Raw genomic sequence first — 27,982 nt, 5'->3', positions numbered from 1 at the left:
TTGTTCTATCACAGGTACTTTCTCAAAGGAGGAGGGGAAGGCCGTTTCGAGGTCCGCTATGCCACTGGAAACATTGAAGTCAGCAGGTTGTTAGATGGCATAATAGTTCCCTCTGTCTTTACTCTTGAAATTGAAGCGCGAGATGAAGGCGTGGTACGAATGAGTGCCAAAACTATTGTGAAGATCAAGGTCGTGGATAAAGAAACACCTATATTCGACTACTTGAGTTACAGCAAGGTGGTAAGAGAAGATGTGAATGTTGGTGAGGAAATTACCCGAGTACAAGCCAGAAGTCCTGGTGGTGCAGATATCTTGTATACAATCTTGGCTGGAGATCCATATAATCAGTTCGCCATTGATTTGAAAACAGGTTAGAATTAAGCACCTCATACATAACAAAAGGCCGCTATTTTTATCCCTGCGCGCACAATTTCACGTATTGGAAAACTCTTTGAGCCATAGCTTACAAGAGTGGAAATGCAATTTGATAAATAAGTTGTTGGTACTGTTACGTGTACTGGGTTTCATAAGAAAAGAGACACGAGTTCGTTTTATGTCATATTAATATTGTTTGGTTTTTGCTTGTAAAGGTCTTCTCATATCTTTATTTGATTTAACTAGGAGTTCTGACGGTAGAATCCTCTCTGGACTACGAGGTTCGGACTAGCTACCAGCTTCTTGTGCGTGCTACCGACGAATCGACGACGTCTTACGGAGAAATCACAGTGCTTATCACCATCACTGATGTCAATGACATCGCTCCACTGTTTAACCAATCACTGTATCTGGCGACTATTCCTGAAGACACTCCGACTGGTACCTCGGTGGTTTCCTTCACAGCGTTCGATAGAGACTCGGGAGTTAATAAGCAGCTAAGATACCGACTGGAAACATTGAATTCCCATAATGATAGCAAAACAAGTGAGTTCTTCGTCATCAGCCAGGCAACAAGTCAAATAGTAGTTGCGAAGAGACTGGATTACGAACAGAATATAGTCCATGAATTGAAACTGATCGTTACAGACGGTGGGACTCCCCCGCTGACTGGAGAGGCTCGTGTGCGCATTGTGGTCGAAGACGCAAATGATAACCCGCCCAGTTTTGAACAGAACAGCTACGCCACGTCCATTTCAGGCAGTGCGGGGCCTGGATTCTTTGTTACACGCGTGATAGCCAGTGACCCGGATGACGATGACGTTGGCAAGCTACGTTACTTGATTAAATCCGGACACGGAAAAGAATATTTCGAAATAGATTCAACGTCCGGTGTTCTGACCATCTCAAAGCATGTCGGTTTTGAACGCGGTAAGGTGTATGACCTTAGTGTTGAGGTAACGGACGGGAAATCATCAGCGGTGACCAGTGTACGGGTGGTGATCGGCGACACTAACGATCACAGTCCAGTATTCGATCAAGAAGTCTACCCTGTGGACTTCTACGAGAATTATCCACCAGGAACATTTGTCACCATGGTTACTGCTACCGATTTAGACTCTGGTGATTACGCCCGTGTCAGGTATTCCATTGACGACGTAGACGCCGCTGAGAAGTTCATGATTGATGGCGAAACAGGAATGATTTACAGTAAGATTAGTTTTGATCGCGAGAATTCATCAGAGGCTTTTTCGTCAATTCCCGTTCGAGCCTCTGATGGAGGAGGACGGTTTGGGTTCTGCACTGTACAGGTACGTGAGCGAAGTTGTGATGCCCTTCTTGTTATTATGACTCCATTGAATCTAGAAATTCAGCTGTATTTAAAATGTTATGATTGCTCTACCTTTAAAGAATATTCGCATAGTATCCTATTGGAGGCAGTGGACGCCATCATCATTTATTAACCTAATTTCTTTAACATTTTTCCTTGCTTTCATGATTTTTCCAATATTTACGCACAATTTTATTCACTTTGAATCGTTGATGACCCTAAGCTAACGTCGAAACGTCGTCGTTGCTCATTAAGAAAAAGGTAATATTAACTGAACCAATTCTTTACAGGTTAACGTCCTTGATGAGAATGATAACCAACCAAAGTTTGAGCTTCCGCTGTACGAGGTGACAATCCACAGTTCAACCCCAGTTGGAACTTCCATCTTGATGACGTCAGCAAATGACGCTGACACCGGAAGTAATGGTGCCTTATCATACGTCATCCTTGGTCACCAGACCCCACCCGTGTTTGAAGTCGAAAAGGACTCGGGATTCATAAAAATTTCTCGGCAGCCCGAAACGAAGACCTACATGTTCCACGTATTAGTCAAAGACGGCGGATTTCCATATTTACGTAACACGGTGAAAGTGTCGGTGAACGTGCTAAGGAAGAACGCCAAGATTTTACAATTTGAAAAGTCAGTGTACAGAATCCTTGTGCCCGAAGACCTGAACACCGACGGTATCATAACGACTTTAAGAACCTTACTTCCAGGCAGCACACGTCCACGAGTTGGGTTCCAAATAATTCCTGGGAATTCGCCATCATCGAAGGGAGATCACTTCAGTATTGATGCTAGCGGTCAGATTAAACTCAAGCGGCGTTTGGATTACGAGACATTGAAAAGATACGTTTTAGTCATCGAGGCTAATTCCTCAGAAATATCTCAAGTCGCACGAACTGTGGTAATTGTGTCAGTGACAGACGTGAATGATAACAAGCCTCATTTCGTGGCCAATCCTTACAGGGTCAGTATCCCAGAAAATATGATGGTCAAATCAAAGGTCTTGAGAGTTTTTGCCGAGGATTTAGACGACTTCCAAAATGGAAAAATACTGTACGATTTTGTAACTAAAACAAATTTGTTTGCTATTGATCAGCACACTGGCTGGATAACAACAGCAGCACCAATCGATCGCGAAGTCGCAAACTCTCTTGTGCTGAGAGTCCGCGCCACCGACAAAGGCGAGGTCACACAGCTGTCAGGTTATACAGTCGTTGAAGTGACTGTGCTGGATGTCAATGACTCCCCACCTCAGTTCACTGAGGACATCTTCACATTTTCTGTTCGAGAGGACGCCCTAATTGGTCAAGACGTCGGCACATTAGCATCTTTTGACAACGATACCAATTCTGATGTATACTTCTTTATCATGTCTGGCGATCCTCAAACTAAATTTGGAATCGAGCAAAAGACTGGCAAAGTCTTCGTGCACTCTCCACTGGATCGTGAATCCGTATCGTCCTACAAGCTGAATGTAAGCTGCTCAGATGGTCTTTTCACCAGCTTCACTACTTTGATTATCACAGTCCTTGATGCTAATGACAATGTGCCAGTATGTACCCAGTCAATTTCTATTGTTCATCTCAGCGAGGACGTGAAGCCTGGTACTGAGGTAATGATAGTGGAGGCCACTGACGCGGACGCTGATGATAATGGCAAGTTGAGGTATTCCGTGTTTGGACAAGGAATGGGTTTCTTTGGAGTTGAAAACGGAACTGGTGAGTATCATATCCATATCACCAATGAATGTGCCGTGATGTTTAATGTTACAGTTTGTAGTAGCATTACGTTACTTTTTTTTTTTGTAGCTTACTGTTGCTGCATTCCTATGTCATATATTTGTTGGTTAAAGATGGCTTTACAGTCACTGCATTTGAAACAGCTGGTTTGAGCGACTCGAGGCCTAACAATATGTCTCAGATTGGTCGCCTTTGTGGGATACAAAAAAAGAGAGAGCAGGAAAATGGAGACGAAAGGTGTGGAGGGAGGGGGGGAAGGAAGAGGGGAGGTGGAAGAGGTGTTTGTGGCTGGAAGAGGTTCCTGGTGAACCAACATTCCATTCAAGAGGGGCGCTGGAATGGTTCATTAGTATAACTCTTTGCCGGCCCGAAAAACTTAACTTTCTTCTCTTTCATTCTCTCACTAGGTCGTCTTGTAACTGCCAAGTTATTAGACCGCGAGGTACAGGAAATGTACAATTTCATGGTGTCAGCGGAGGATCGCGGAGGACAGGCGTGTTTTAGTAACATAACGGTCCTTCTTGACGATGTGAATGACAATGGACCTGTTTTTAGTCAGTCAGAATACCGAAAGGCTGTATATGAGGACGCCCGTAGAAATAAAGTGCTTCTGCAGGTGAGGGCAGACGATTCCGACTTGGGAAAGAACAGGAAGATCTCATATTCTTTATTGGACACGGCAGGCGATACGTTCAGTGTTGACTCCGAGACCGGTGTGATAACGCTTACGAGCGATCTTAATAGAGAGAAGCAAGCGGAGTACGTGTTGACCGTGCAGGCCGAAGACGCGGGTGTCCCCCCTCAGTCAGAAACGTGCAATGTAGTGATTCAGGTTTTGAATATAAACGATGTTCCTCCGGAGTTTGACAAATCCAGCTACAAAGCCAATGTGAGCGAAGATGCTGCAAAAGGTACGAAGATAACAAAAATGAAGGCCATCAGCCGAGAGGCTGGACACGAAGAGTTCTCCTACGAGATTCTGAAAGGTCCAGATTCAGACATCTTTAAAATTGACAAGAAAACAGGAGATGTTACTTTGGAAGGAAACCTGGATTTTGAAACAAGGAAGAGTTATTCGTTGACAATTCAGGCGAGTGATGTTGGTCCGCCAGTCCTGACTACAACTTGTTCACTGAGTGTGTTAGTCACTGATGCTAATGATCACGTCCCTAAGTTTGGACAAGATCTTTACACCGCTAGAGTGGACGAGAACTCTGATTTGGATTCGTTTGTACTTCAAATGTTCGCCACAGACCTTGATAGCGGTTCCAACCGAGATATCCGTTATTCCATCGTGAAAGGAAACGATGCAGATAAGTTCAAAATTGATGACATCACTGGCGTAATCAGCATCAAGGCGCATGTCGATCATGAATCTGTCTCTCAGTACACTCTAACAGTGCGTGCTCAGGATAAGGGGATACCTCCTTTGTCAGCAGAGACCCAAGTTGAACTTAGCATCAACGACCTGAATGACAACCCGCCTGAATTCACTAACACAAATTTTACTGTCTCTGTCAGTGAGTTAGCCGCCATAGGTACTACTGTCATCTTTTTACGGCCTCATGACCGTGATGGTCCTGGCAATAAAGGTCCATTTACTTTTATGAAAATTATAGGCGACGAAACGAAGTTTAAACTGGAAAGGGACGGTCTGATAACCAAAGCAGGACCTTTGGATCATAGAGATAAGGAACACAAATTCGAGATCCGCGTGTTCGACAGTGGCGAGCCACCGATGTACACGGACAAGACACTCACTATCATTGTAGTTGAAGGCATTTCGCATCCTCCAGTCGTGGAGCCGCTAACCGTTTACCTCAAATTGTATAGTTCGCAGTTTAACGGTGGTGTCATTGGAAGTGTCAAAGGAACTGATGCCGATGGGGACCCTCTGACGTATTCGATTGTTGCGCCTCGTTCTGGTAGCCCCTTCACGATAACAAACAGTGGAGTGATCAGTGCCACTTCTAACGTTCCAAGTCGAATCTACAATCTGAATGCCAGTGTATCCGATGGCAAGTACCTCACTTATGTTCCAGTGAAAATTGTTGTGTCAGATATAACTGAAGACATCCTGCGACATTCCCTGACTCTGCGCCTGTCGGCTCTTAGCCCGGGAACATTCGTGGAGAGGAACCTGGGCAAGTGCAGAGACTACTTGGGATTCCTGCTTAATGTTCCTGCTGAGAATGTCCATATATGGAGCCTGCAATCTTCTGACACAAGTTTGGATGTTGTATTCGCTGTTATGAAGCGAGTCAAGGTAGGACTTACCTCTATGACGAAGGGAATTCGATTGAGCAAATTTTTCGTGGAATGAATTTTAAAACATATTTTGATATCGACGGAGAATCGAAGGTCATTTAAAGCCTAAACAAGGGCTTCTTATTAAATTCGAGTTTTAGGTGTCGAAATTGTTCGATCTTTGTATGATTTCACGTCAAAAGTCATTGGGAACAGCATTGGTTTCCCATTTCTTCGCTCTGTGATTAATCTCGCGCCATCCTCTCAATTAATTATATACAAAACTAAAAGAAATTGCGACTTGCTTTTTTCACATCAATGCCGTACATGACGAACTGTGCTTGTTTTTACTTTAAGTTCTCATTGGCTCCTTGTAATATTTATCGTTGTTCTGATTGGTGGAAGTGCTTCCTGTTCATTTTGATGATGTGATTTCTCACTGTTCCTCTTCAGGGTTTCTACGCATCTCAGCACATCGCACACAAGCTGAATTCTTCCCGTGGTGACTTCCAGAGAGTTGTAGGAGTCCAAGTAGGGTACATTGGTGTCAGCCAATGCCCTCTAATGCACTGCCCCGAAAACTACTCATGTCAGACGGTCTATAAACCACAGAACAAGCAAATAAGAATCATGTCTGAAAGAACCACTTACACTTCTTATGAACACAGCAGAAGTCATGCTTGTATGTGTAACCGCGACGCTGGTAAGATCATGAGGAAATTGGTCGTGTATGATTCATTTGGTCGAATTTAATATTATTGGTGGACCTTACCTTTAAAGTTTTTAACTCCCTTAGAATGAATCACTGTTTAACTACTTTTTTTCTAGTTTACTTTGAGGCTATGAGTAGGAACCTTTAAGTTTTGCATTATTTCTGCTTCTTATTTAAATCAAGGATTCTCTGTATCATGTCAAAGTGGTAGAAATTTAGATCCCCTTTATCCGCTGGTCACATTCTGCATTTAACTAATCGTGTGATAACTCATTCCCAGGCTGCGCAAGTGGTAAGTGTGCGTCCAATCCGTGTCCTGCTGGTTATGAGTGCGCCGACTTTCCCTTGGGGTTCCAGTGTAAGTGCGTTGATTCATCCAAGTGTCAACCTGACAAACCGGGCTGCGAAGATCAATCCTGCATAATAGGTATCTTCAACGAAATCGTACCTTTTTTCGTAAGATTAATTTCATTAAAACAGATATTTATAGCAAAACTCAAGCAAAGTCGAAAGAGACATTACAAAGAGAGCATTTAGTGATGCATTCGTTGTTTTTTTTTTACAGGTAATAATGCCATATCGTTTGGAGGTGATAGTTACATCCGCTATAAATTGAAGCAGTCATTCGATGAACCAAGCCGCTCTATTAGTCTTGCTCTCAAGACCACTGAACCTCGAGGAACACTAGTGTGGGCCGCTGGACAGTATGACTACAGTATTCTAGAGGTATGTCTTATGTGTGCTCATTAATTATATATGAACATGTCACGTTTGTCTAGAGAAAGAAATCTTTCAGAAGCAAAGGTTTCTAAATCCAACATGGGTTTGAAAAGTGTAATCTAATCGATTATATCCGTGATCTTTGTTTTTACAGATTGTGAACGGCCGTCTTCAGTTACGCTTTGATTTTGGCAGTGGGGCCGGGGTTGTAAACTTAGACTGGGCCCGAGTGGACGATGGTAAATGGCATCACGTGGCAATCATGCGGCAAGGTAACCACGCCACTTTAATTCTGGATCAGGGTCGTCACCGCGCCTGGAACAAATCTCCTGGGAAGATGAGAATACTGAATCTTGATGATAACGCGATTTACTTCGGCGCCAAAGTTGTTAAATCAAAGAGTAGGAGGGATCTCAACAATCGAGGTGAGAAGAATTGTTTACAGCTAGAAGTGCATGCTGCCCAGCAGCATAATTGATTCATATTGCTTTCAACTTTGTAACCAGGTGTTACTGTTTTCGTTCGACAGAACTTAGATATGAAATTGTGTCACTTGGAACTAACTTAAATTTTAATAATGATGATGATAATAACAATAATAATAATATTGACCATAATAACAATAATAATAATAACAATAATAATAATAACAATAATAATAATAATAATAATAATAGTAGGATTTAGCAGTGGACGTTCCTCAAAGTGGCTCTTCTTTTCTTCTTCTTCTTCTCGTCCACTGTACGCATGTAAGTAAGTTGAAGTCACGTGCTTCCACGTCACTTACGCACCCTCCGAGGAAAATTACCGCATTCTGAAGTGAAGGATTTGAGGTACAGTAATTAACTGAAAAACATTTTCTTACAGGTCATTTAGTCGAGGATGGCTTCAAAGGTTGTCTTCAAAATTTGAATTTGAACAACCAGGACCTGCCCATGTCTGGCTCAAACAGTTACGTAGCTGCCGAACCATTTAATGCGGTACCTGGCTGTCAGTTATCAGGTGGATGCCGCATCAACACCTGTCCACGTGACAGCACATGCATAGAGACCCTGACATCGAAGAAGTGCGAGTGTCTGCCTGGTCATTCAGGTTCAGATTGCCGTGCATTTGTGGACTGTGGTTTCAAGCCTTGTCAGAATGGTGGGACATGCGTCCCTCATCCAACAGACCGATACCAGTGTAGATGCAAAGACGGTTACTCAGGTACACAATGTCACATCTACACTGGTCATTGCGCCAGTGCGCCTTGCAGAAATGGCGGAAGCTGCATTCCAAGCGGCGAGAGTGGCTTTATTTGCACATGCCCAGCGGGAGTTCAAGGAAAGACTTGCGAGCAAGACACAAGGCCCTGTTCGTCTAACCCATGCGCAAACAACGCGAATTGCACCAACCATGGTGAATCTTACAAATGTCATTGTCGCGCTGGCTTTTCTGGGGAGATTTGTGATGAAGGGTATCGCTGCAGTAAAGATTCCCATTGCCAAAACGGAGGGACATGCCAAGAAAACCAGAAGAATAGTGCTGCAGTCTGCCGTTGCCTTCAGGGTTATACGGGGGCTGATTGTTCTGAAGATGTTGACGAGTGTGCCAGTTCCCCTTGCAAAAATGGAGGCGTGTGTGTGAACCAATTGGGAAACTTTGCATGTAACTGTTCTGCAAGCTCTCATGGTGGAAAACTTTGTGAGCTAGTGCTCACTAGTATTGAGGCCCGACGCGGCTGGCCATTGGGACAGACAGAAATCATTGGAATTGCTGTAGTGCTCGCAGTTATTCTGCTCATTGTATTCCTTGTTGTAATTTTCCTTCGACGTCGAGCCAAACGAAGACGAGAAAAGCGTGAACAAGCTGGAGCTGTTAGCACGTCGGTTTTGAAGGTCTCCCCACCCGTGGTAGGCTCAGAAGTCACATCTCCAGAGCCTCCCACTCCTCCCCCAAGGGAAGTCCATGGTTACAATGTAGATGATCTCGGTATGCCTCCTGGGTACGATGCGGAGGACTCTTGGCGCAGGCGTGAGAAAGTTCGAAAGGATTTCGGGACCATGAAAACGTTGACTTCTTTATCTGATAACAATCTACCTGGCTACCAGTGGGACTACACGGACATCCCTGCTGACCTAGTTCCTAGGACTCCCTTGTCAAAAGAACATTCAGGTAGCTATAGTGGTTCCCCGGACTGTGCAACGTTTGCTCCGGAAGTACCACAGAGGCCGTCAAGTTTTAGATCTTCACAGGGTTCTCTTGATGTGCCGGAGGTTCCTAAGAGGCCAAGGAATTATAGAGTATCAGAATCAGAGGACGGATACACAGACGTCCCGCATGTTCCTAAAAAGCCCATGGAATACACAAATCCTAAGGGTAAATCAGCCTCACGGTACTCCATGGACTCCCGCTTCTCTGAATTCTCAGATGCCACAGATCTTGATCCAGACATCTTTAAAGGGCGATTCCCACGCCCTCCAAGAGAGCCTTATCCAGAAAGTCTGGACCAACTTCCCGTGGGATCATACGCGCCAACACTTACAGCGCGGGGCTCGGAGCTGGGAAGTGTCACGGACGGAATGTACTCAGAGGACGATCTGGAGCAGGTTTATCTTGGGAATCGAATGGAGGTGTGCGATGATTCACCGGAGAATTCCTACCTGCACTCCGAGAATTGCTCAGAAGATGAAGATGATGATTACCATCGTGACAGATACGCCCGCGCGGCTACACCCGACCCAGAGTTCCACAAAGAATTACAAAGAGAGATCAAGGAGATGATGAACGAGCTAGAAGAGCTAAAGTTAGAATCTGAAATCTGACAGACTAAAAACTAATATTTGATTATCGTAGTTGATGAACCTCTGTCTTGGAAGTTTTAACAATGGAATCAAAAAGAAGTAGAGTAACTTATGAGACAAAGGGGACCCAGTGTCTCTTGAGTTAAAAGTTCTCATCCGTATCCAGCTCTACTCATTTGGTATAAGCCACTTGTATTCTCTTAAAATCTGTGTTATGCAAACCCTTGTTTTATTTTGATCATTAAGACAATAATCCATTTTCCGGAAGCTCTTTGTTCCAACTTTTTTTGATAAAAGACATTGGAAACCTTTCATTTCTCTACAAAGCTAGTATTTACAGTATAAAGCTAAAGAAAATTGCATTGACTTTTAGAAATTGAAGATTTTATTAGAGGTTAAGGTTTAAGAATCTGTTGACATAGACTTGCAAAGTTTGAAATATGTTGGATAACAATGTCGGTTTTAAAAGTTTCTTGCGAAGAGACAGAATTTATAGTCCGCTTTACCTTGAGGCTGACAAGATTATTCAAATTTACATCAAATGATTAGACCTTTTATTTTGAATTTCATAGAAATGCTCTTTTGAAGGCGTTAAATTATATTTTGATAATTTTTTACAGTTTTTTTAATCGAAATTTTTAGATTTGCATATGTTTCGCCGGGCGATTTTTTTCGATCATGTTTAAAAATATTTAAAATCTTTTACTATACAAACGATTAGGCATGTTTCCGAGATTATAACTTGTAAAATGTTATTTATCAGATTGTAAGTAATCGAAGAGCAAACTAGGTAAGAAACAATCTGTGAGTCTGCCACAAGATGTAATTTATTTTTATATGCTCTTCTTACTGACAGCTATTGACTTGGAGTCAAATTAGTATCTTTCATAAAGAAATTTTTACTCTTTTTAAGTCTTTAAGCTTTGTAATAAACTTTTCAAAATACTGGCTCGAGTTCGTTAGTGTTGGACTCTCCCTCCCTCCCCAATCCTTCACCTTGTCGAGAAAAGATGATGGAGCGCATTTCATTTACCAATAAGTGTCGTAAGACCAAACGAAGTAATAATGACCAATCGGACTGAAGGAAAATGTATCAAGCAGTCAATGAGAATTAAACGTAGAAACGAGCAAACTGCTCGAATTGCGGGAAAAACGCAAATTACCAGATCGCGATTGGTTTTGGTTTTGCATTTGATTGGTGGAGAGGCGCGAATCTATTAGACCAATCACAGACCGCTGTGAAGGGAAACCAGTGCAATCCTGGATTTCATTTGACAGTCAATTGAAATGTTCTGTTTCTAACAACAAAATAATTCGACGAAAAATGCGGGTAGGATGCTAATAAAGGAGGACTTTGAAAGGAGACAAAATATTCAAACAAGAGACAACTATAAGACTTATACCTTAACATAACAGAGGCTGTAGACAACGAAGCTTTCATCTCATCTTTTCTCTGATCACATGGCTAAGGTTGCTTGAAAGTCCCAGTCGTAAAGGGTTTTCTTATATCAAACTAGAACTGCAATTAAACCTGACCTGTTGCCATTCGTCAACTGTTACTGAGTTTAAGCTCCCATTCCACCGTCGCTTGTCCACCAGCCAAGGCGCCTTGTTTCTCTTTGACCCACTCATCCGTGGCATTTCTCAATTACTTCAGCTTATAATGTTATTCTCTTTAACTGTAATCAGTTGTAGGGAGATCCCTTGTTAAAACAACTTTCTAGAGCTCCGCAGAATGTAGCGAACGATATTAGGTGAGATTGACCTGTTGTGATTACTGAGAGGAGACTGGTACTATATACCACAATTCCTTGCGCAGGGGGGAGCTTGGAATGTTTCGATCTTGTCGGTCAACTCTGACGTTTTAAGTCTTGAAATTCTTCTCGATCGGGTGACCGCTTGAATATTCTAACGGCAAGATGGGTGATAAGCATTTTGGCTCACACTTGAAGACCAGCGAAAAGGTTTGTTGCGCCACCCAATTTGTTTTGATGCTAGTAAGAATGTCATGAAAAGAGTGAAAAAGTTGCCAAAAATTTACGCATATATGTGTTGTGTTCGAGTCGTCGAAAATGATCGCTTTTTTCAAGTGTTTAATTTCGTTCTGGAAAGCATAATATTCTAAATCGCAGCATGTGAACAATGTGTCTCAGTTAGTACTGTTTTGCGTGGATTGATGTTAAAATTCCTTGACTGAATTAAAACTAACTCCTCCATGATCTCTAAATCGAATAAAGATCTAATGAGTTCATAAATTTTAAACAATTTTATTGTCCTTCATTCAAAACAAGAATTTGAGAATAACTCAAATGAATCGATCTCTATAATAAGCTATTTTTGCACATTGTATGTCTTTTCACAGATTTTAAATTGATTGCAGTTATGATCGTGGCTTTATCTTGTTCATTACAATACACGGCCCAAATGAGACCTTATTTTTGTAGCAGGAAGTACAAGGTTAACATCACCTGTAATATATGTACCTGTAGAGGAACTACTAGGGATTAGAGTGTTTCATTCAGTTATTTATTCGCACTAAAAAAATACATGGGCAAGGCTACTCTATTCTATGACGTAACACCTCCATACCCTACATTACAAGATCCACAAACTGTACCTTTTCTTATTTTCTATTTTCATATGCAAAAAAATCCCTCTTAATGCCAGAGGGATTTTTTTGCATATGTACCTGTATATTCTTTGCATATACTATATGCTGAATAGGTGACAGTTGGCAACTGGAATCATAACTCTGTATTATTAATTAGTTGTTTCTTCTTGTGGCATGCATTTTCCTCAGGTGTTGAAATCAGTGGTGAAACTGTTTGTTCAGATTTCAACTCCAAACTATAGCATGCCCTGGCAGATGAAGCGGCAGCAGCAGGTTTTTGGATCAGGGTTTGTGATTTCCGGCAGGAGAATTCTCACCAATGGACATGTAGTAGCTTACCAGAAGTCAGTAAGTAAACAAATACATTAAATTACTTTTGTTCTGAAAATTTAAACTTCCAATGAAAGTAGGGAATGTCTTATCAGGAGTGAGGCACTGCAGCAACTTTGTAGTCTAGTGGCTCTGACCTTCATGACCAATTCTGGTTCTCTGCTGAGTGGAAAGGAAGCATTTCGGGATTCTTTTGTATCCCTGGTCTTCAGCATTCATGTTACAACAGCTTATTTAATTTTTAACAGTTAGCTTCCTTTATTTTTCAGGTGCGAGTTCGTAAGCATGGAGATGCTAAGAAATACAATGCTCATGTGATTCATGTTGGCCATGAGTGTGACATTGCCATGGTAACTATTTGAAACTACTTTTAGATCTTCTGATATAAACTATAGAACTTCAAGTAATGACATGGGACGTGTAAGTAGACATATCACAAGGCATTAAAACTGTTTCATTGTAAACAGTCCATTCAATCTTTTATTTTCTTAAAGCTGGGTGTAACAGATGAAACCTTCTGGGAGGATCTGTGCCCCCTGGAATTTGGTGAGATACCTGCACTTGAAGAAGATGTGGTTTGTGTTGGTTTTCCAACTGGTGGAGATAATATTAGTGTCACGCGAGGAGTTGTCTCTAGAGTGGAAATTCAGCGTTATGCACACTCTGCAGTGGAACTTTTGGCTATACAGGTTAGAACTGTGTATATTAAGTGTTGATTATGTGATGGGGTATAAATGTGTTTGCCTCTCCATGATTTTTGAACTATTTAATAAGCCTTTAGTCCCAGTAATCTTGCTCAGTTCCTTCCAGAAGTTTGAAAATTGAAGAATTTAAGAATTCAACTTAATTATCTCAACGATCAGTCAGTGGGCCTCTCTATATGTGACCATCATTTAACCTTTAGACATTTCATAAGGCCCCCTAGACTTTATAGTATTAGAAAATTAATATTTAAATAAGATCCTCTTATTTCTGATGCAAGAGTTATCTAATGTTGTTTGTTACTATGGACAGATTGATGCAGCAATAAACAGTGGTAACAGTGGTGGGCCTGCCCTTCAGGATGACAGAGTGATTGGAATTGCTTTTGAGACACTGGATAATGCTGAAAACATTGGATATATTATACCTGTAAGTCATTCATACTATCTAATTTACTCAAATTACTTTGTTCCTTGTGGTGAATAGAATGTGTAAAGAACATGTTGCATTTAAAACTCAATTTATGACAAATAACAACTTTTCAGGTAACAGTAATAAAACATTTCCTGGGAGATATTGAGAAAAGCAACACATACAATGGTTTCTGTCGACTGGGAATCAAATGGCAGCCAATTGAAAGTGAACACATGCGGAATTACTTTCAGCTGTCAGCAGAACAGACAGGGGTCCTTGTTACAAAAGTCCTTCCTTTGTTCAGCTGCAGCAGTGTGCTGAAACGAGGAGATGTCCTTATGGCAGTGAATGACGAAGTGATTGCAGACAATGGAACAGTGAGTAACTTGTCATAACTTATGAGATTCTTTTATTGAGATCCTGTAATAATCAACAATGTATTGCCCAAAACACAAGATAAGTGTATAGAAGAGAAAACCAGCACCATGTAGGCCTGTCGTGGAACACATTTGCCAGCCTCTTGACAGGATTTTAATATCTTGAGGGTTTATAGTTTATGGATATTATGAGGCCCAGAATCAATCCAAGTTGAAAGCAATTGTGGTTAAATTCAACCCTACATGGCCAATGCAAGCAATAAGGGTTTATGCTTCTATTTATTAATTTTTATTTTCCTCTCCTAAAGCCAGTGGACCAAGGCTATAACATAGAAGGTTTATTTTGATTTGATCCTTCATATTCAAGATCTGATTATGAATTCTCTTTTTAATATGCTACACAATTCCTTGTCAATTAGTTGGAAGCATTTGGTGGTACATTACTTATCACAATACTACCCACTATCTGCTTAATTCATTCATCCTCACCATCTGTTAGCTTAATACAACATTCATAATCTAAAGAGAAGTTATTATAAATCCCTTGGGTGGGTTCTGCTGAGTCAGATATATCCATGTTTTCATGTGCTACCAGCATTAGGCCTTGTTATGACCTAAACATCAATTTTGAAATAACTGAAATAAAATCTCCACTGTTTGTTAGTTTTTATCTCACAGCAACACCTGGGTGTTTTTTATCAGTTGGGCTAATCACGTTTTTGTGTGGTGTTGTTTTTGTTTAGGTTCATTTTCGCGGTAATGAGCGTATTCTGTTTGACTACAAATTGTCACAGATGTTTATTGGTGATATCTGCAAACTGAAAATTCTAAGACAAGGCCAAGTGTTGAAGGTTGAAGTGACATTAGATCTCATCACATCACTTGTACCCACCCAGCTGTATGACAAAAGACCAAGGTAATAAATAGGAATTCCAGCTTTCCTTACAAGCTTAACTTATCTTTCTGTGTCAGGGTACATTGAAATCGCCCGGTGATAAGTTAACTGAACTCTGTATTTAGGCCTGGGTTTGAGCCCTGACTGAGACGTTCTGTTGTGTTCTTGGTCAAGACACTTTCCTCTAACAGCGCCTCTCTCAAGCGGGAGTATAAATGAGTACTGGAGAACTGGTTTCGCTATTAAACTCTCACTATCATTTCTGCCCGTAGTTACCTCGTGTACGCTGGCCTCGTGTTTGTGTCTCTCTCCCAGCCCTACATGCAACATCAGTACGGAAAAGACTGGGCACGAAAGGCACCCATAAGGCTCTGTGATCGTGTTCTATACGGTATTTTGAATCAAACGGGACAGGAAGTCATTTTGCTCAGTCAGGTAAGTAAAGAGGTAACTTTATTTTACTGAAACAGGGAGGTCACTTGATTTTCACGCCTTTTTGGCTTGAAAGACGACGTCATGGGACCCAGAGCGTTTTTTTTTTAAGGGTCAGTTAGGACGCAGATCTCTAAATCCGTGAAGATCTTTATGTTTTGGTTTTGTATGAAACTGATGAAAGAAGGCGCTCCTTTTAAATGAGTATCGTAAATCCAGAATCAAAGAAATTACAACGGTGAATAAGAATAAGAAGAACGAGAATAGGGAGCCAGGTAGGACTCTAACTTTAATCAAGGAAACTGCCTGAGGCGCGGTAGAACTCAAGGGACCACTTTTTCGATTGGGTCGAGTTTTGCATCTTCTTGGTAAGGAGGGTGGCGCAACCTCGACAGTTTATTGAACATCAAATCAAAGTTTTGGAAATAGAATGGGAACTTCAAGCTCTAATTCAGTTAGATAATTCAATCCGAGCACAGAATTTATCGCACTCTGTCATTTGTTTTCTCCATATTTGAGTCCTCCCACCACTGAGCTACATGAAAAAAGTGCTTGCCCTCATACTGTTTATTTTATGATTATTTTCAGGTTCTCGCATCGGAGCTAACAACAGGCTACGAGACAATGGCAAATTTGCAGCTTTTTAAAGTTAACGGGAGACCAATTTTGAATCTAAAGCATCTTGCATCCGTTCTTGATGAAATCACAATACCTTTCGGCAAACCAGAAGACTCACAAGCGAAAGGTGGAACAACGGCCAGAACTGTGACATTAGAAAGTTGTGTGGAGGACAACAGTAGCACAAAACAAGGCGAATTAACTGCTAAGAGTTGTGAAGTACACAAACGCCAAGATGACAACATAATCCCTTTAAAAGAAGTCACAACTATTGATGATACGGATGGTCGATCATGCGCCAAGCTTAAAACACTAGAGGACGTAAAGAAAGATTGGGAGAGGGGAAATAACGTGTGTGAAAGTGACAGCCACCCTTTGTCACATTACCGGAAAACATCCAATGAATGCAGAAAACAAGATTTCACTCAGACTGATTCACGTTCTTCAGACTCCTTGTATTTATCGACGACACAAACGACCGATATGAATTCTGGTGTGGGTGACGATCCTACCCTTCTAAACAGAGAAGATTTCGTGCATTTTGAGCTCGATAAGGAGAAAATAATTGTGTTACATATTCCAACTGCTTATAACGCTGCACCAGAAATACTACAACAATACGCAATAGGTCAGCCTCGATCCAATGACTTACCTTCACCTCCCTAATGTCACGTGTTGAACACGTGAATATGAAAGGTCACGAACTCTACTACACTACAGCCTCTTCCGCGATGTAAAGCACTTACAGAATTCAGCCCCTCCAATAAAATGTAACCTAATCTTGGTTACCCGACTAGAGTGTTTGTCTGGTACTATAAAAGGAAAGTCGAAAATCTTTCTTAAGTCGTACCTGATTTTGAAGCCTTGAAAACTTTCTAGAATTTAATTTTTTAGAAGAACGGCTAATGGTACCTGAGTTAAAAAATAAGTGTGGTGAGTGCAGTGGTTGATCATTGGCCAGTTACATCGTCAAATTGATATAGATGTAAGAACTTGAAGGAGGAGCAAGCTTTGTGCGGCAAAGCATCTCAAAATTTCAAGACCTAGAGACAAAAAAATCCGTTGTAACATTTTGTGTCGTCTTCTTTGGAAAGTTTGAAATAAACATCGGTTTACACACAACTTATTACTGAGTACGGAGCTGGTTCTCCAATTTAAATATAAAACAAGAGAAACATTACTCCCGAACTTTGGCGGTCATGCCTTAGAGGGCAAGACTCGTTTTTATAATTACTCCTTACTTTGCCGTAGAGAACGGAGAAGGAAAACTTTTTATAAAAGAAAATGCAACGTAACGCAAGTGACGGTTTAAATCTCTACTACGTAATTGGAGGGAAATTGGTGAGAGCGGAATGTATCAATGTAACAAGATAAAAAAAAGTTGGTGTTAATATGTACAACTATGAATAAGATGTTTATTTTATGCCTTAAAATTGTTCAGTAGAGCGTTTTACCAGTAACACCCTGCTTTGTACACTTGGTATGAACTTGGTGATAGTGAGAGTAAGTGACTTTCATCTTTTTATCTGTAATCAGTTCCACTGGTGTTTTTATCACCCGGTGTGATAGGTGAAGTTGAGTGAAATAATGGGCTCCGTTTGATCAAAGAGACCTGAAGAACATTTGTTAATTGTATTTGTACATCGACGCCCAGAGTTTGGATTGAAAATTGGCTGTTTTACTTTGAATCAGTGAAGAGACTTTCCAGCGAAGCTCATCCTGCATGTAGTTTTCGTGCAATCATTTGAAGAGTAGACTAATTCACTTAGAAAGAAGACAAGCTGTTCAAGTTCACTGTCCGAAATGGCGCGAGACATAATATCCGAGTTTGTCTTCATAGCTGAGTCAAAACATGTCGCTTGCCAAATAGTGGTGATATATTTCTCGTGGCGTGAGGCTGAAACTCACCATACTCTCGTTCCTGGCTTCGTAGACTCCCGCGAAAAGCCGGGAACGACAGAAATCACTGACCCTAGAACGCAATATCTGGTCTTAAATGAAGAACCATCCTTGTGCCTCGGATCACGCGGCAAGGGCGTCATACTCACCGTGGATGAAGTTGCAGGTCGGTACGCATGCGCTCCGTCTGAGAAGAGGGGGATGAAAAATCATTTTCGGTTCGAGTCTTTCCATGAGATGAAAGTTTAAAGCTAGCGGCTAAAGTCAATCATTCATCAAAAGAAAAACTGTACGTGAAGCAAAAAGGAGAGACAACCAAATGAGGAATGTAGATTCTAATTCAGCAACATACCATGTTAATCAACCTTGTTAGAGGAAGTTAAACCCCACTGATGCTGTAGTATAAGGAATGATATACCTTGTGCTTTGTGTCCCTTGATAGTTAAGGGATTCTTTTCTTCGGCTGTTCTACTTCATGTTTGACACAAATAAAGTTACTTACTTCCTTACTGCCAGCCTAATTTTACCACGAGAGAGTGAATATAAATATCTTAGTTAAGCACAACGATAACTGTGTGGTTGTTCTATGAACGCATGTATGAAACTTTAAAAGCTAACCTATTTTCTAATCATTGAGACGGTAAAAGTTTCCTGTAATACTCTAAAACAAAATAAATAGGCTTCCGTCCCACCCTAAGAAAACTGAACTGGACGAAAATAAGCTTACGATAAGGTTCGGTAACATTCCTGCGCGGAAGGTAACCTCCCCAGACCTTTTGAAACTTTTGTATAAATATAACTAAAGCAATTATTCATCATTTTATACAATATATTTACTTCTCGGAGCACCCAATGTCTTGTACAGTATCGAACTGTTGGCTCTTTACTTCTCTCTCTTCGTGTATTTGTTTTCAAAAGGTGTGTTCGGTTGTGTTTCTTCTTTCCTCTCCATTTAGATTCACGACCTAACGTGGAGTTTAAACTTGTTTCTTATTTCTCCCCGCCCCCGCCATAAATCACGTTCTAATTGCATGTTTAGACGTATAGTTTGTAGGTAATGGTTCCAGACGGTTGGATCGTGGGGAGGAGAAATTTCTCTCCATACCACCCTCCACCGGTGACCTTTCCACAACCACTTCCACTTTTCCGTTGTCAGCGGTATTCTTTTCAAGTCTTTTTCCACTGGCGGTCATGTGAACTTCAGTGGAGTTAGATGATGAAGTATGTTCACTTTCAGCCCCGCGGCTTCTGTATGACGAAAAAGATTCTGCCAGCTTGTTACCAGGCCCTTTGCGCATACCTGCCTTAGCAAGAATGTTGGTCACGTGATACTTTTCCTGTGAAAAATTGAGTAGAAAATTTAGTCATTATACAAAATGATTGTCAACGTAGAACTTTTTTTCACAAAGCACACCGAAGAAGCGAAGTAGAAGTTAGAGGCAATGAAGTAACTATGTCGCGGTTTTCACCCCCAGAAAATTTAACCCGATTTTTCAAATTCACAAATTTCACTAATGCAAATATTATTTCTTCTTTTCCATTCCTAAGCATCATTCTTTGTGGGTTGTTCTCATCTGATTGGTGCCCATCTCCTTTAAAAACCCATTTCTTGACGGTTTCACACTAATATCATAAAAATCAAAACTTTGAGACACAACTATGTCACTATAAAGCTATTACCTTTGACAGAGCCATCTTAACATCGGCAGGTACGTCGGGTATAATGTAGGCAATCAGGAACTTAATTGTAAACACTATATGCTGAAAAGAGAATTAAATTATTCAAGTGAGAATTTTCAACACACCTAAGCCTTGTAGTTTAAGCGTATCAGTACCTTGCTCCAACTAACTCCGGTACCAAAAAAAGAAGAGAGATGATAGTCGTACCTCAAATCCAATTATAAGCCAAAGCCTGCTTAGTCCTGTAACATGTTCAGTGACGATGATAACCTGTTCGGTTGTGTTTGTTGTGCTGTTGAATATGGTTTCAGTTGTGTTGGTTTTGGACGGCTCGCCTTCCCATGATCGACCGTACGATGACGTAAATGCCACCAAGAACGAGTTGGTAACCACGCCAGCCACGTTCAGAAATTCTAGAATGCTGTACCACGTGCCTTGTGAAAAGACAAAAGGAAATGTTGCAGAGAATTCACAGGTCCTAAAATAAGCGATTTGTTTTGTTGTAATTTCAGAACAAATCTCAGATGAACTATAAGCTGAAACCAATACTCGTAACCGGTTTAAAGCACACGGAAACTATCAGTACGAACTAGTCATGGCACGGAAAAAAAAAACAAAAAAACAAGCCAAAGAATGTGTAACTAGTGGAGAGCACAGAAAACGGAAAGGTATAAAACCAGTCAGGAAGATTGCTACTATACTAACCTATGTCTTCTGCCCTGAAAGCTACTGGCCGCCTGTTCGTCCATAGCAACCTCCTGGCGTCCACTTTCATGTCGATGGCATTGGTCAACAGTGCAATCAGTGGGGCCAGCGGAAACGCTGCTGCAAAAAGCTGAAAGGATGACGCAGTTGAAATTAATATCTACACAAACAAAAAATTTAAAAACTTTAGCTGATATTTCACAAAGGAGTCTTGATCCTTACCATGAGGAATCCGTACTGTAGCACTGTGAAGATAAAATCAACGATAATTACCGTGAGAAAACTGAATTCGATAAATAGAATAAGGTGGTTCAACAGGATAAATGTTGATATTTGTTACTTTAAAACTATTCAGTGAGTACGTATAGGAAATGTGCCATGGTTTCTTAGTGAATATGAAACCAACTCACTTGCAAATAATTCTATGGCAGTACATAAGACACAACAGAGTTCTAGACTAGACGTACCTTTCTCGTTGTATTCAGACAGTGTAAAATCTCCAAGTTCAGCTTTATTTCTTTCCCTCTCCAAGTAATCTTCTACACTGACTGTGATTTCACCGCTTACTGAAACCCTGTTGCTACAGCATTTTCTCCTCCAAAGGCTCACCAACCAACTACAGAGGCAAAGTTAGCAGGTTACCAGCAGTTTGACATTGAGGACGTCGAAAGTATTCTGGGATTACAAGGGTTTTATTCTATCTCGCTCTACGGTTTGGTCTCTAAAATTTCACTAAATTAATCAGATGCAAAATTAAAACCAATCGCGACTTGGTCACTCGCGTTTTCATCGACTTCTCAACAACAAAGATGTTCAGTATACATACAAATTTTAGCAATGATCATACTCACGGTTTAATGACATCACTGAAGAGTTTGGGAAGAGGTTTCATGATCATTAACATGGCGACTTGTAGCGATAAAAGACTCATACAGTCGTTGTTTTCTCCGCACTCGTCACTGTAGTTTTCCCCTTTACCAATCACGCCACTTTCCTTGGTACCCTGGGTAAACAATTGATGACATAAGAAAGATTAAGGGTGGCCCTTTACGTTAGTAAATGAACGAATGATGATATGTGGTGTTTAAGTTCCATTCAAAGCTGTACCTGACGAAAGAAAGCTATGTAGAACAACGATGTGTATGAATTCACGAACTGAAATCCAAACAACTTTAAGATAAGCGCATCTTCATATGAAGTCTGAGTCCGGTGATTTTCTATAAAGAAAAGAAACAGAGAAGTTTTATTTACAGAATCACAAAGTTACGGTCGAATTTGAAGAATTCATTCGTATTAACTGAAATCAGACTCACCCCAGTCCGTAAGGTAGACTGCTAACTTCTGATAAATCTGAAATAAACACGAAGAAGATTTTGCTATTACCACTCACCCTTACCATGCAACACGTGCACTCAGCTACAAAACTGTAGGAAATTAAACAGATAATTTATCTGTAATATACAAACCTTTCCCATGATCATGATAGAAACAGTATTGAGGAATGTTGAGGTAACGCTTGCTATCAGCTGGCCTGCTTCTCCTCTGCTTTGGAACAAATCTACTCTGGCAATGACCCGATAAATAATCACAGCGACGACACTTGCCAACACCAAACAAATCTGAAAAGGGAATCAAACAAAGCTCTCGCGTTAACAGATGAACAAGAAGATTATTGATGTCTAGACTTTCATAATTGCTATTAGGTCTTTGTGGTGTAGTTGCTGTGTGAAATTACTTTTGAAACACACTGTTAAAAGTCACCCAGATCATTCACAGAATATGGGGCGAAAAATGTCCAAGTACCTCAAGTGTAATGAACATCCACTCAAAATTAAAGACGAAGAAAACATAAACGAACCATAAAGAGCATGACCCCAAATGAGCCCATCATCTTGAAAAATCTTCTTAAAGCTGGATAAACTGAGATATCTTCTCCTGTTACTGGGTCCTGAAAAAAAAGCAACAACAACACATACAAATTTACCATTAAAGAAGAGTTCATGACGTAATAATTTCATGGTGCAATAATTTCCCAACGAAGATGTGCGAAAATCTTACCTTCTTGATGACAGTTCCATAATACTGTGGACGATTTGGCTCCTGAAAACATTACATAATGACGGTGTTAGAAGATGTTCACAGTGGAAAGGAAGAGCAAAACTTGTTCCATATACAGGGTACCTGTTCTTCGAACGTATCAACATCCCATTGGTATGATAGTCTAGCATTTGTTCGTTTCCATCGCTCCAAAAAGAATGTACCTGCCAAAAAGAAACATGCCTATGAACACAGAACTAATACGACAATTTACAGACAAAAACAAAGTAACAAACAAAGTGTCAGGTTTTAGGGTGCCGGATTGAAATTTGGTCATCAAAACTTCCCAGTTTCATTTATTTCTTGATGGCTGCGGACTCAACTTCGACCCCTTTAATGCTCTATAAAAAGAAATCAGGTTTGCGTTGCGTTTATAGCTGTACGAGATTTATTTACTTACCTGTCATATGTCCAGCTGGCACCTACATGTAGATGCTAAAAACATTGACACTTAAATAAACCAAGTCTATCTTACAATTATGTTTTCAAAATGAAACTTACCCCACAAGCATATTATTAACGCAAAGAAGGGTGTAGCGTCATTGTCAAATGCATTCTTTGCCCAAGCTGTTAAGGTGGAGGTAGATGTTATATTCTCATCCTTCTCACCTAAAGGATTATCTCTTATTCTATAACAAAGAGATAAAGAAACATGTAGATCATCTTCTGATTAAACTAATTTACACAATTTGTTACCCAGCATGTCCTCCTGACCAAAGCCAAGTAAGTTTAAAAATAGTAGTTTCATACAGGATAAACGGAGAGAAGGGTTGCCACATTTGAATAAACACCATTTAAAATTAACCAAATAGACTTAAGAGGGAAGACCAATAGAAGGAATTTCTGACTTCAGCAAATTTGCTTGGAAATTATCCAAAAAGCCACTGAGAAATTATGTCATAAATATCTCAAGATCAATCAGTGTAAAAAACTTTGTTTACATCAATATGAGTGAAGAAAAGCACTAATAGCCAATGCTGTTTGAAGTCTCAAAACTGTAAGAGACTCAGGTATTTAGTGATTGGAGAATTTCCTCAAATGGTTGATTAATAATGAACAGTGAATGGTTTGAACTTTGGAGCAATTTTTAACATTATAAGAGCAATGGTTAACAGTATTAGGAGAGGTTAGAGGGTTGAGACTATGAATGAATTCCTTTGAAGTTGTTGAAAAGTCTGCCACTAGCACAGATAAGAGTACTTATTAAGGACTTTTTGACAATTATAACATGTAAAGAATGAAAGATATACTATGTAAGGAGTATGAGGCAGCGACAATGCATGAACAAACATTTGTGAAAGTTCAATTAAGAACTTAACCTTTAGTGTAACAATTGACAAAGACAATTGAGAAAGGATTTTCTGAGATCAAGTCAACTCTTTAAAACAAAAGAAAAGAATGAGTTAACTTGAGGTGAGAAGAATAACATGGTAAAAGAAAATGTCAATCCACTACAAAGAAACAAACAGAAGGTGACCCCAGTAAACAACTCACCTACCAAATTCTGTTATATGTACATCTCTAAAGAGTTGAAGAGTGCTAGTTGAGGGAAAGAAGAAGAGAGGTCTACCCAACTCGAGTTTGACCATGAGTAAGTCAAAGACTCTTAAACAAAGCCATGCACACACAGTAAGGAAGAGATCAACAGATTGCAAGGCAAAGAAAGCAGTATATTTTGGGTAAAACAGGGGAGACCATGTGCCATGAAGACAATATGTCAAAGGTAAACGGCTATCAGAAATAATTTTCTTCCTGCGAGGGAAAGAAGATTTGGAAAGAACCTTCACAACTGGTCAAATTTTGTAACCATAATTTATAAGGATCATCAATCAGGTGGGACAAATGAAGATATTTTTCATATGTTAGTCATTCATGTACCTAGAATATTGGAACACAAAGAGAGAATAATTAGGATTACATCTCACTCTCAAGGAATCAAAGTTGCAGATAAATGTACAATCCATACATGCAGTACAGTTCTGTGATTACATGGACATGACGTGTCTTTAGAAAGAACGGAATTATAAAACATACATGTTAAGTAAACTGAAAACTGCCTCCTTAAGCAAGAATTGTGGGTGTGTTTTACACTGTATATTCCCCACAAAGTAGTTTATTCATGGCGGAAATAAACACATGTTTGGTTTACAGCTTACTACAAGGACACAGAAGGAATTGTTGTATTAACACAACTTTTTGCAATCTCATTATGGCAAAGTGTGCATTAGTACCATTTGATACTTGTTATATCATCCCTTATGGTGCTTGGATAAAACACAAGAACCTAACATATGAAACTGTTTTTATTAATGATCAACTTGGAAAATTACTTACGCAACACTAAGTCCCCAAAGAAAAATGGCCAACCCCAGTAGCATGGGTATGACAAGTGACATGGTAAGCAAACCTGAAATGTAAAAAACAATTAAAAGATAAGACAAAATTATTAATGTATTTATAATCAGGTTATTCACTGTGCCATTAAATTTAAGGGTTCTGCAAAATTCACCCAAAACTTTTCCACAGATCACTCACCAAGCCAGCCAAAATAGAGGGCAATTTTTTCTCCAAAATAATTCCTTATTTTCCAGAGAGGCTGATATCTGAAATGCTTGAGCCATGTGTCATGCAGGGCTTTGCGAGGATCAGCAATATCCTGACCATGTGGAAAACTATGATCATCACCAGCATCGGCCAGTGGAAACTCAGAATCATATTCAGACTTTTCATGTAGAATGAATGCATCAGTGTATGCTTCTTCCATGAGCATGTACCCAAGACCTAAAAACAGACCATGAACCATAAACACAGACACAGTGCACAGTCCATATGCACAGTGCATATATCTGAGGCAAATAGAACAGTTTTCCCCAAAGCAATTACATCCTCATCTTCCTTTTTGTAACATCTAGAACACTTGTCACTAATAATTTCAATTTGAGCAACCATTGAATGATTTTAGATGTGAAATGAACACAGCAAAAAATATCAAATGCAATGTAACCAGCTTGATAACCTAATAACAGTTTGATTGCCCATTGATAGATTGTTTCTTACGCTTGAGGGGCCATCATAAACACAGCATAAAGAATAACAACAATCAAGAGGATCATCAATCAGATTTCAGCTCATAAAATTTTCACTGGATCTTCTTATAAATGTGAGAACAAAATATAAAGGTTGACCTTGTGCATTCTGACCAAGACGTTTGCTTTCTTTGTCTCTGACATCTAAATCTGTTAAAATATGGTGAACCTATACAATTGAATAAATTTATAAAATTAATTGAAACATTACTTGAAATTTCATGTCACTCTACAAAGTATGCATTGATGATTTCTACCCACCAAAAGTGATCTAAGAGCTGGTCTGAAGAATGTGTCTGGATTTTCTACTCCCTCATAAATTTGAGATTTTGAAACACAGAATGGTGCACTGACAAAATCAACTGCAAGAAAGACACAAGCATCATTTTAATCACAATGTAAGTGGAAGCAAACTGATTTTCAATTTAATCTCTCAATTTAAAGTATTTTTCAGATGCAGAAAAAATTCATAATATCACCAGGCATCCTTAATTTTAAATAATCGGTTACAAAAATACCTTCATCATCAGTTTTAAAATTATCCCAAAATTGTTTCCATAAACTGTTTCTTGATGTCTCTGGAACAACATACTGCAAACAAGAGATAAAAATTTAATAACTTGCAGCATCCTTAATTTTGTATAATAATCAAGACTACAGAATGATACTTTGCTATTTCAGTTTTGTGTGTCTTCCTCTACCTGATATCTAATTATCTTAGCCGCCTTCATTACAAGTGATAACTTCCCCTTCTCTTATCATAAAATCAGCTGAAGGCTAACGTTTTTCCAAACAATGCATTCTTATTAAGCATGGCTGTTTAATAGAGATGGACTGGCTTACCCCAGCAAGAGGCATTTCCAAAGAGACATGTTCCGCTTCTTCACATAGTCTCTCAAATGAACAATGCAATATCACAAATGTCTTGTTTGAAGTGTATTTTCGTTCCACCCTGAACCCCTGTAGATGAAGTTCAGCCTCGAATTTCTTCCTCAGTTTCTCGTGCAGATTTCGATTATCACCTGTTCTATGAACTAAGACATAATCGTGATGTAGATATTTGCTGTTTTTCCCCTCCTCTGATTTACTCATCGCTAGATGCAAAGCAAGTTTCCTCAAATCTTTTTCATCCCGGTTGATTTCTGCTCGTGATATGGGATGGGGACTATTTAGTTCTTCGTGGATTTGAATCAATTGTTCTCGACTTGCCACTGGTTCAAGCGCCAATTGAACGCGCTTCAGTTGTTCTCCGTTACTATTACTTGAAACCTGTCGCAAAATTCCACCATTTTGCCTCTCTGAAAATGGCAAATGATCATTAGAGTTTGAATTTTTTGCCTTTTTCTTTTTCTTCTTCTCCCGAACCTTTGGGACAGTTCCATCACCCTCTAATATCCTGTCCTTGTCGTTCCCATCCAACTCAGCCATGTCCTTTCAATTGCCACACAAAGTACCATATACTTGGGTTATAATTTCTTCACGGAAAAAAAAACTTCCGTAATGATGGTGATACTGATCTTTGGCTAAAATGAAATGGTCCTCAATGAGCAAAATACTGCGATTTTCTGTTTACTCGCTGTCTGTTGCCAACCCTAAACCACACCGCAAATTGATCAGTCTGAGAATTACCAATGTTGTGATCTTTAATAAAGAATCAAGATCTGTTCAAAAAGCTCTGTACAGAAGTAGAACAGTTTTGTGAGTTCTATCCAAGGTGCGTAAGTTGTTCTCTAGTGGCAATAATCACAACACTCCGTGCTCTCGATGTACTGCAGTTGCTCTTGAGTCAGTTGCTTCAATGGACTGAGTAAAGGAACCCTCCTCTACGGTAAAACACAATCAACCCCTTCTTACAGTAAACCACTTCTTGTCATCAAATTTCTTCATTTTCATTCTCCAGTGAATTAACCAACACAGTCTAGATCAGTTGCAGCGAGCTCATTTACAAGAATTAGAAGATCCTTTCAGAGAAATTGTGTTTTAATGTCGTGGTTGCTTAGTGGGTGGCACAGCAACGTCACCTAAGCGACGGAATATCAAGTCAAAACATCAAGCAACACTGAGCCCTTCAGTGCCCACAAGGTAAATATTTCCAAGATTACAAATTCTCCTCTGCTGCAAACGTATAGTACTGAAAATTGACTAAAGTGTACAGAACAAGATGTATCCGACTAATCCTCGGAAAAAAACAAACAACTTCGGGAAAATTCGGAGTATAGATGC

The 27,982-nt window shown here is 40.0% G+C and overlaps 3 protein-coding genes across 5 annotated transcripts in view; 2 read left to right on the top strand and 1 right to left on the bottom strand.

The window, feature by feature from the left end:
- Window positions 1-10,861, top strand: part of LOC131776588 (protocadherin Fat 1) — a 32,273-nt gene extending 21,412 nt beyond the window's left edge. For all 3 annotated transcript variants that reach the window (XM_059092800.2, XM_059092801.2, XM_059092799.2), the window contains exons 7-15: window positions 15-370; window positions 622-1,685; window positions 1,996-3,430; window positions 3,859-5,717; window positions 6,152-6,401; window positions 6,691-6,837; window positions 6,976-7,136; window positions 7,285-7,555; window positions 7,998-10,861. In XM_059092800.2, coding sequence (XP_058948783.2) covers window positions 15-370; window positions 622-1,685; window positions 1,996-3,430; window positions 3,859-5,717; window positions 6,152-6,401; window positions 6,691-6,837; window positions 6,976-7,136; window positions 7,285-7,555; window positions 7,998-9,934 — 7,480 coding nt within the window. In that variant the 3' untranslated portion in view covers window positions 9,935-10,861. The remainder of the gene's footprint in view (window positions 1-14; window positions 371-621; window positions 1,686-1,995; window positions 3,431-3,858; window positions 5,718-6,151; window positions 6,402-6,690; window positions 6,838-6,975; window positions 7,137-7,284; window positions 7,556-7,997) is intronic.
- Window positions 10,862-11,744: 883 nt separating this feature from the next.
- On the top strand, window positions 11,745-17,090 carry LOC131776590 (uncharacterized). Its single transcript, XM_059092803.2, has 9 exons — window positions 11,745-11,877; window positions 12,714-12,872; window positions 13,124-13,204; window positions 13,349-13,543; window positions 13,869-13,985; window positions 14,102-14,347; window positions 15,091-15,263; window positions 15,515-15,677; window positions 16,263-17,090. The coding sequence occupies exons 1-9, from the start codon at window positions 11,833-11,835 to the stop codon at window positions 16,956-16,958; spliced, it is 1,875 nt and encodes a 624-aa protein (XP_058948786.2). The 5' UTR covers window positions 11,745-11,832; the 3' UTR covers window positions 16,959-17,090.
- A 1,421-nt stretch (window positions 17,091-18,511) lies between these two features.
- LOC131776589 (anoctamin-7-like) lies at window positions 18,512-27,928 on the bottom strand. Its single transcript, XM_059092802.2, has 20 exons — window positions 26,603-27,928; window positions 26,278-26,350; window positions 26,021-26,121; window positions 25,859-25,928; window positions 25,209-25,454; window positions 25,008-25,080; window positions 23,175-23,302; window positions 22,758-22,837; window positions 22,635-22,676; window positions 22,435-22,524; window positions 22,043-22,195; window positions 21,890-21,926; window positions 21,684-21,793; window positions 21,428-21,579; window positions 21,044-21,192; window positions 20,799-20,821; window positions 20,577-20,706; window positions 20,079-20,305; window positions 19,872-19,952; window positions 18,512-19,528 (listed from the first exon to the last, which is right to left on the bottom strand). The coding sequence occupies exons 1-20, from the start codon at window positions 27,185-27,187 to the stop codon at window positions 19,208-19,210; spliced, it is 2,871 nt and encodes a 956-aa protein (XP_058948785.2). The 5' UTR covers window positions 27,188-27,928; the 3' UTR covers window positions 18,512-19,207.
- Window positions 27,929-27,982: the final 54 nt, after the last annotated feature.

Source organism: Pocillopora verrucosa, chromosome 14, assembly GCF_036669915.1.
Source record: "Pocillopora verrucosa isolate sample1 chromosome 14, ASM3666991v2, whole genome shotgun sequence".
In the NCBI taxonomy this organism is placed as follows: Eukaryota; Metazoa; Cnidaria; class Anthozoa; order Scleractinia; family Pocilloporidae; genus Pocillopora; species Pocillopora verrucosa.
This window is presented reverse-complemented; position numbering and strand designations above follow the sequence as displayed.

Coding starts and splice junctions, on each gene's coding strand:
- LOC131776590 (XM_059092803.2), top strand. CDS start 11,833: ATGGGTGATAAGCATTTTGGCTCACACTTGAAGACCAGCGAAAAG. Junction 11,878..12,713: donor ACTTGAAGACCAGCGAAAAG/GTTTGTTGCGCC, acceptor CATTTTCCTCAG/GTGTTGAAATCAGTGGTGAA. Junction 13,986..14,101: donor ACATTGGATATATTATACCT/GTAAGTCATTCA, acceptor ACAACTTTTCAG/GTAACAGTAATAAAACATTT.
- LOC131776589 (XM_059092802.2), bottom strand. CDS start 27,187: ATGGCTGAGTTGGATGGGAACGACAAGGACAGGATATTAGAGGGTGAT. Junction 22,677..22,757: donor TTGATACGTTCGAAGAACAG/GTACCCTGTATA, acceptor TAATGTTTTCAG/GAGCCAAATCGTCCACAGTA. Junction 19,529..19,871: donor TTAAGATGGCTCTGTCAAAG/GTAATAGCTTTA, acceptor AATTTTTCACAG/GAAAAGTATCACGTGACCAA.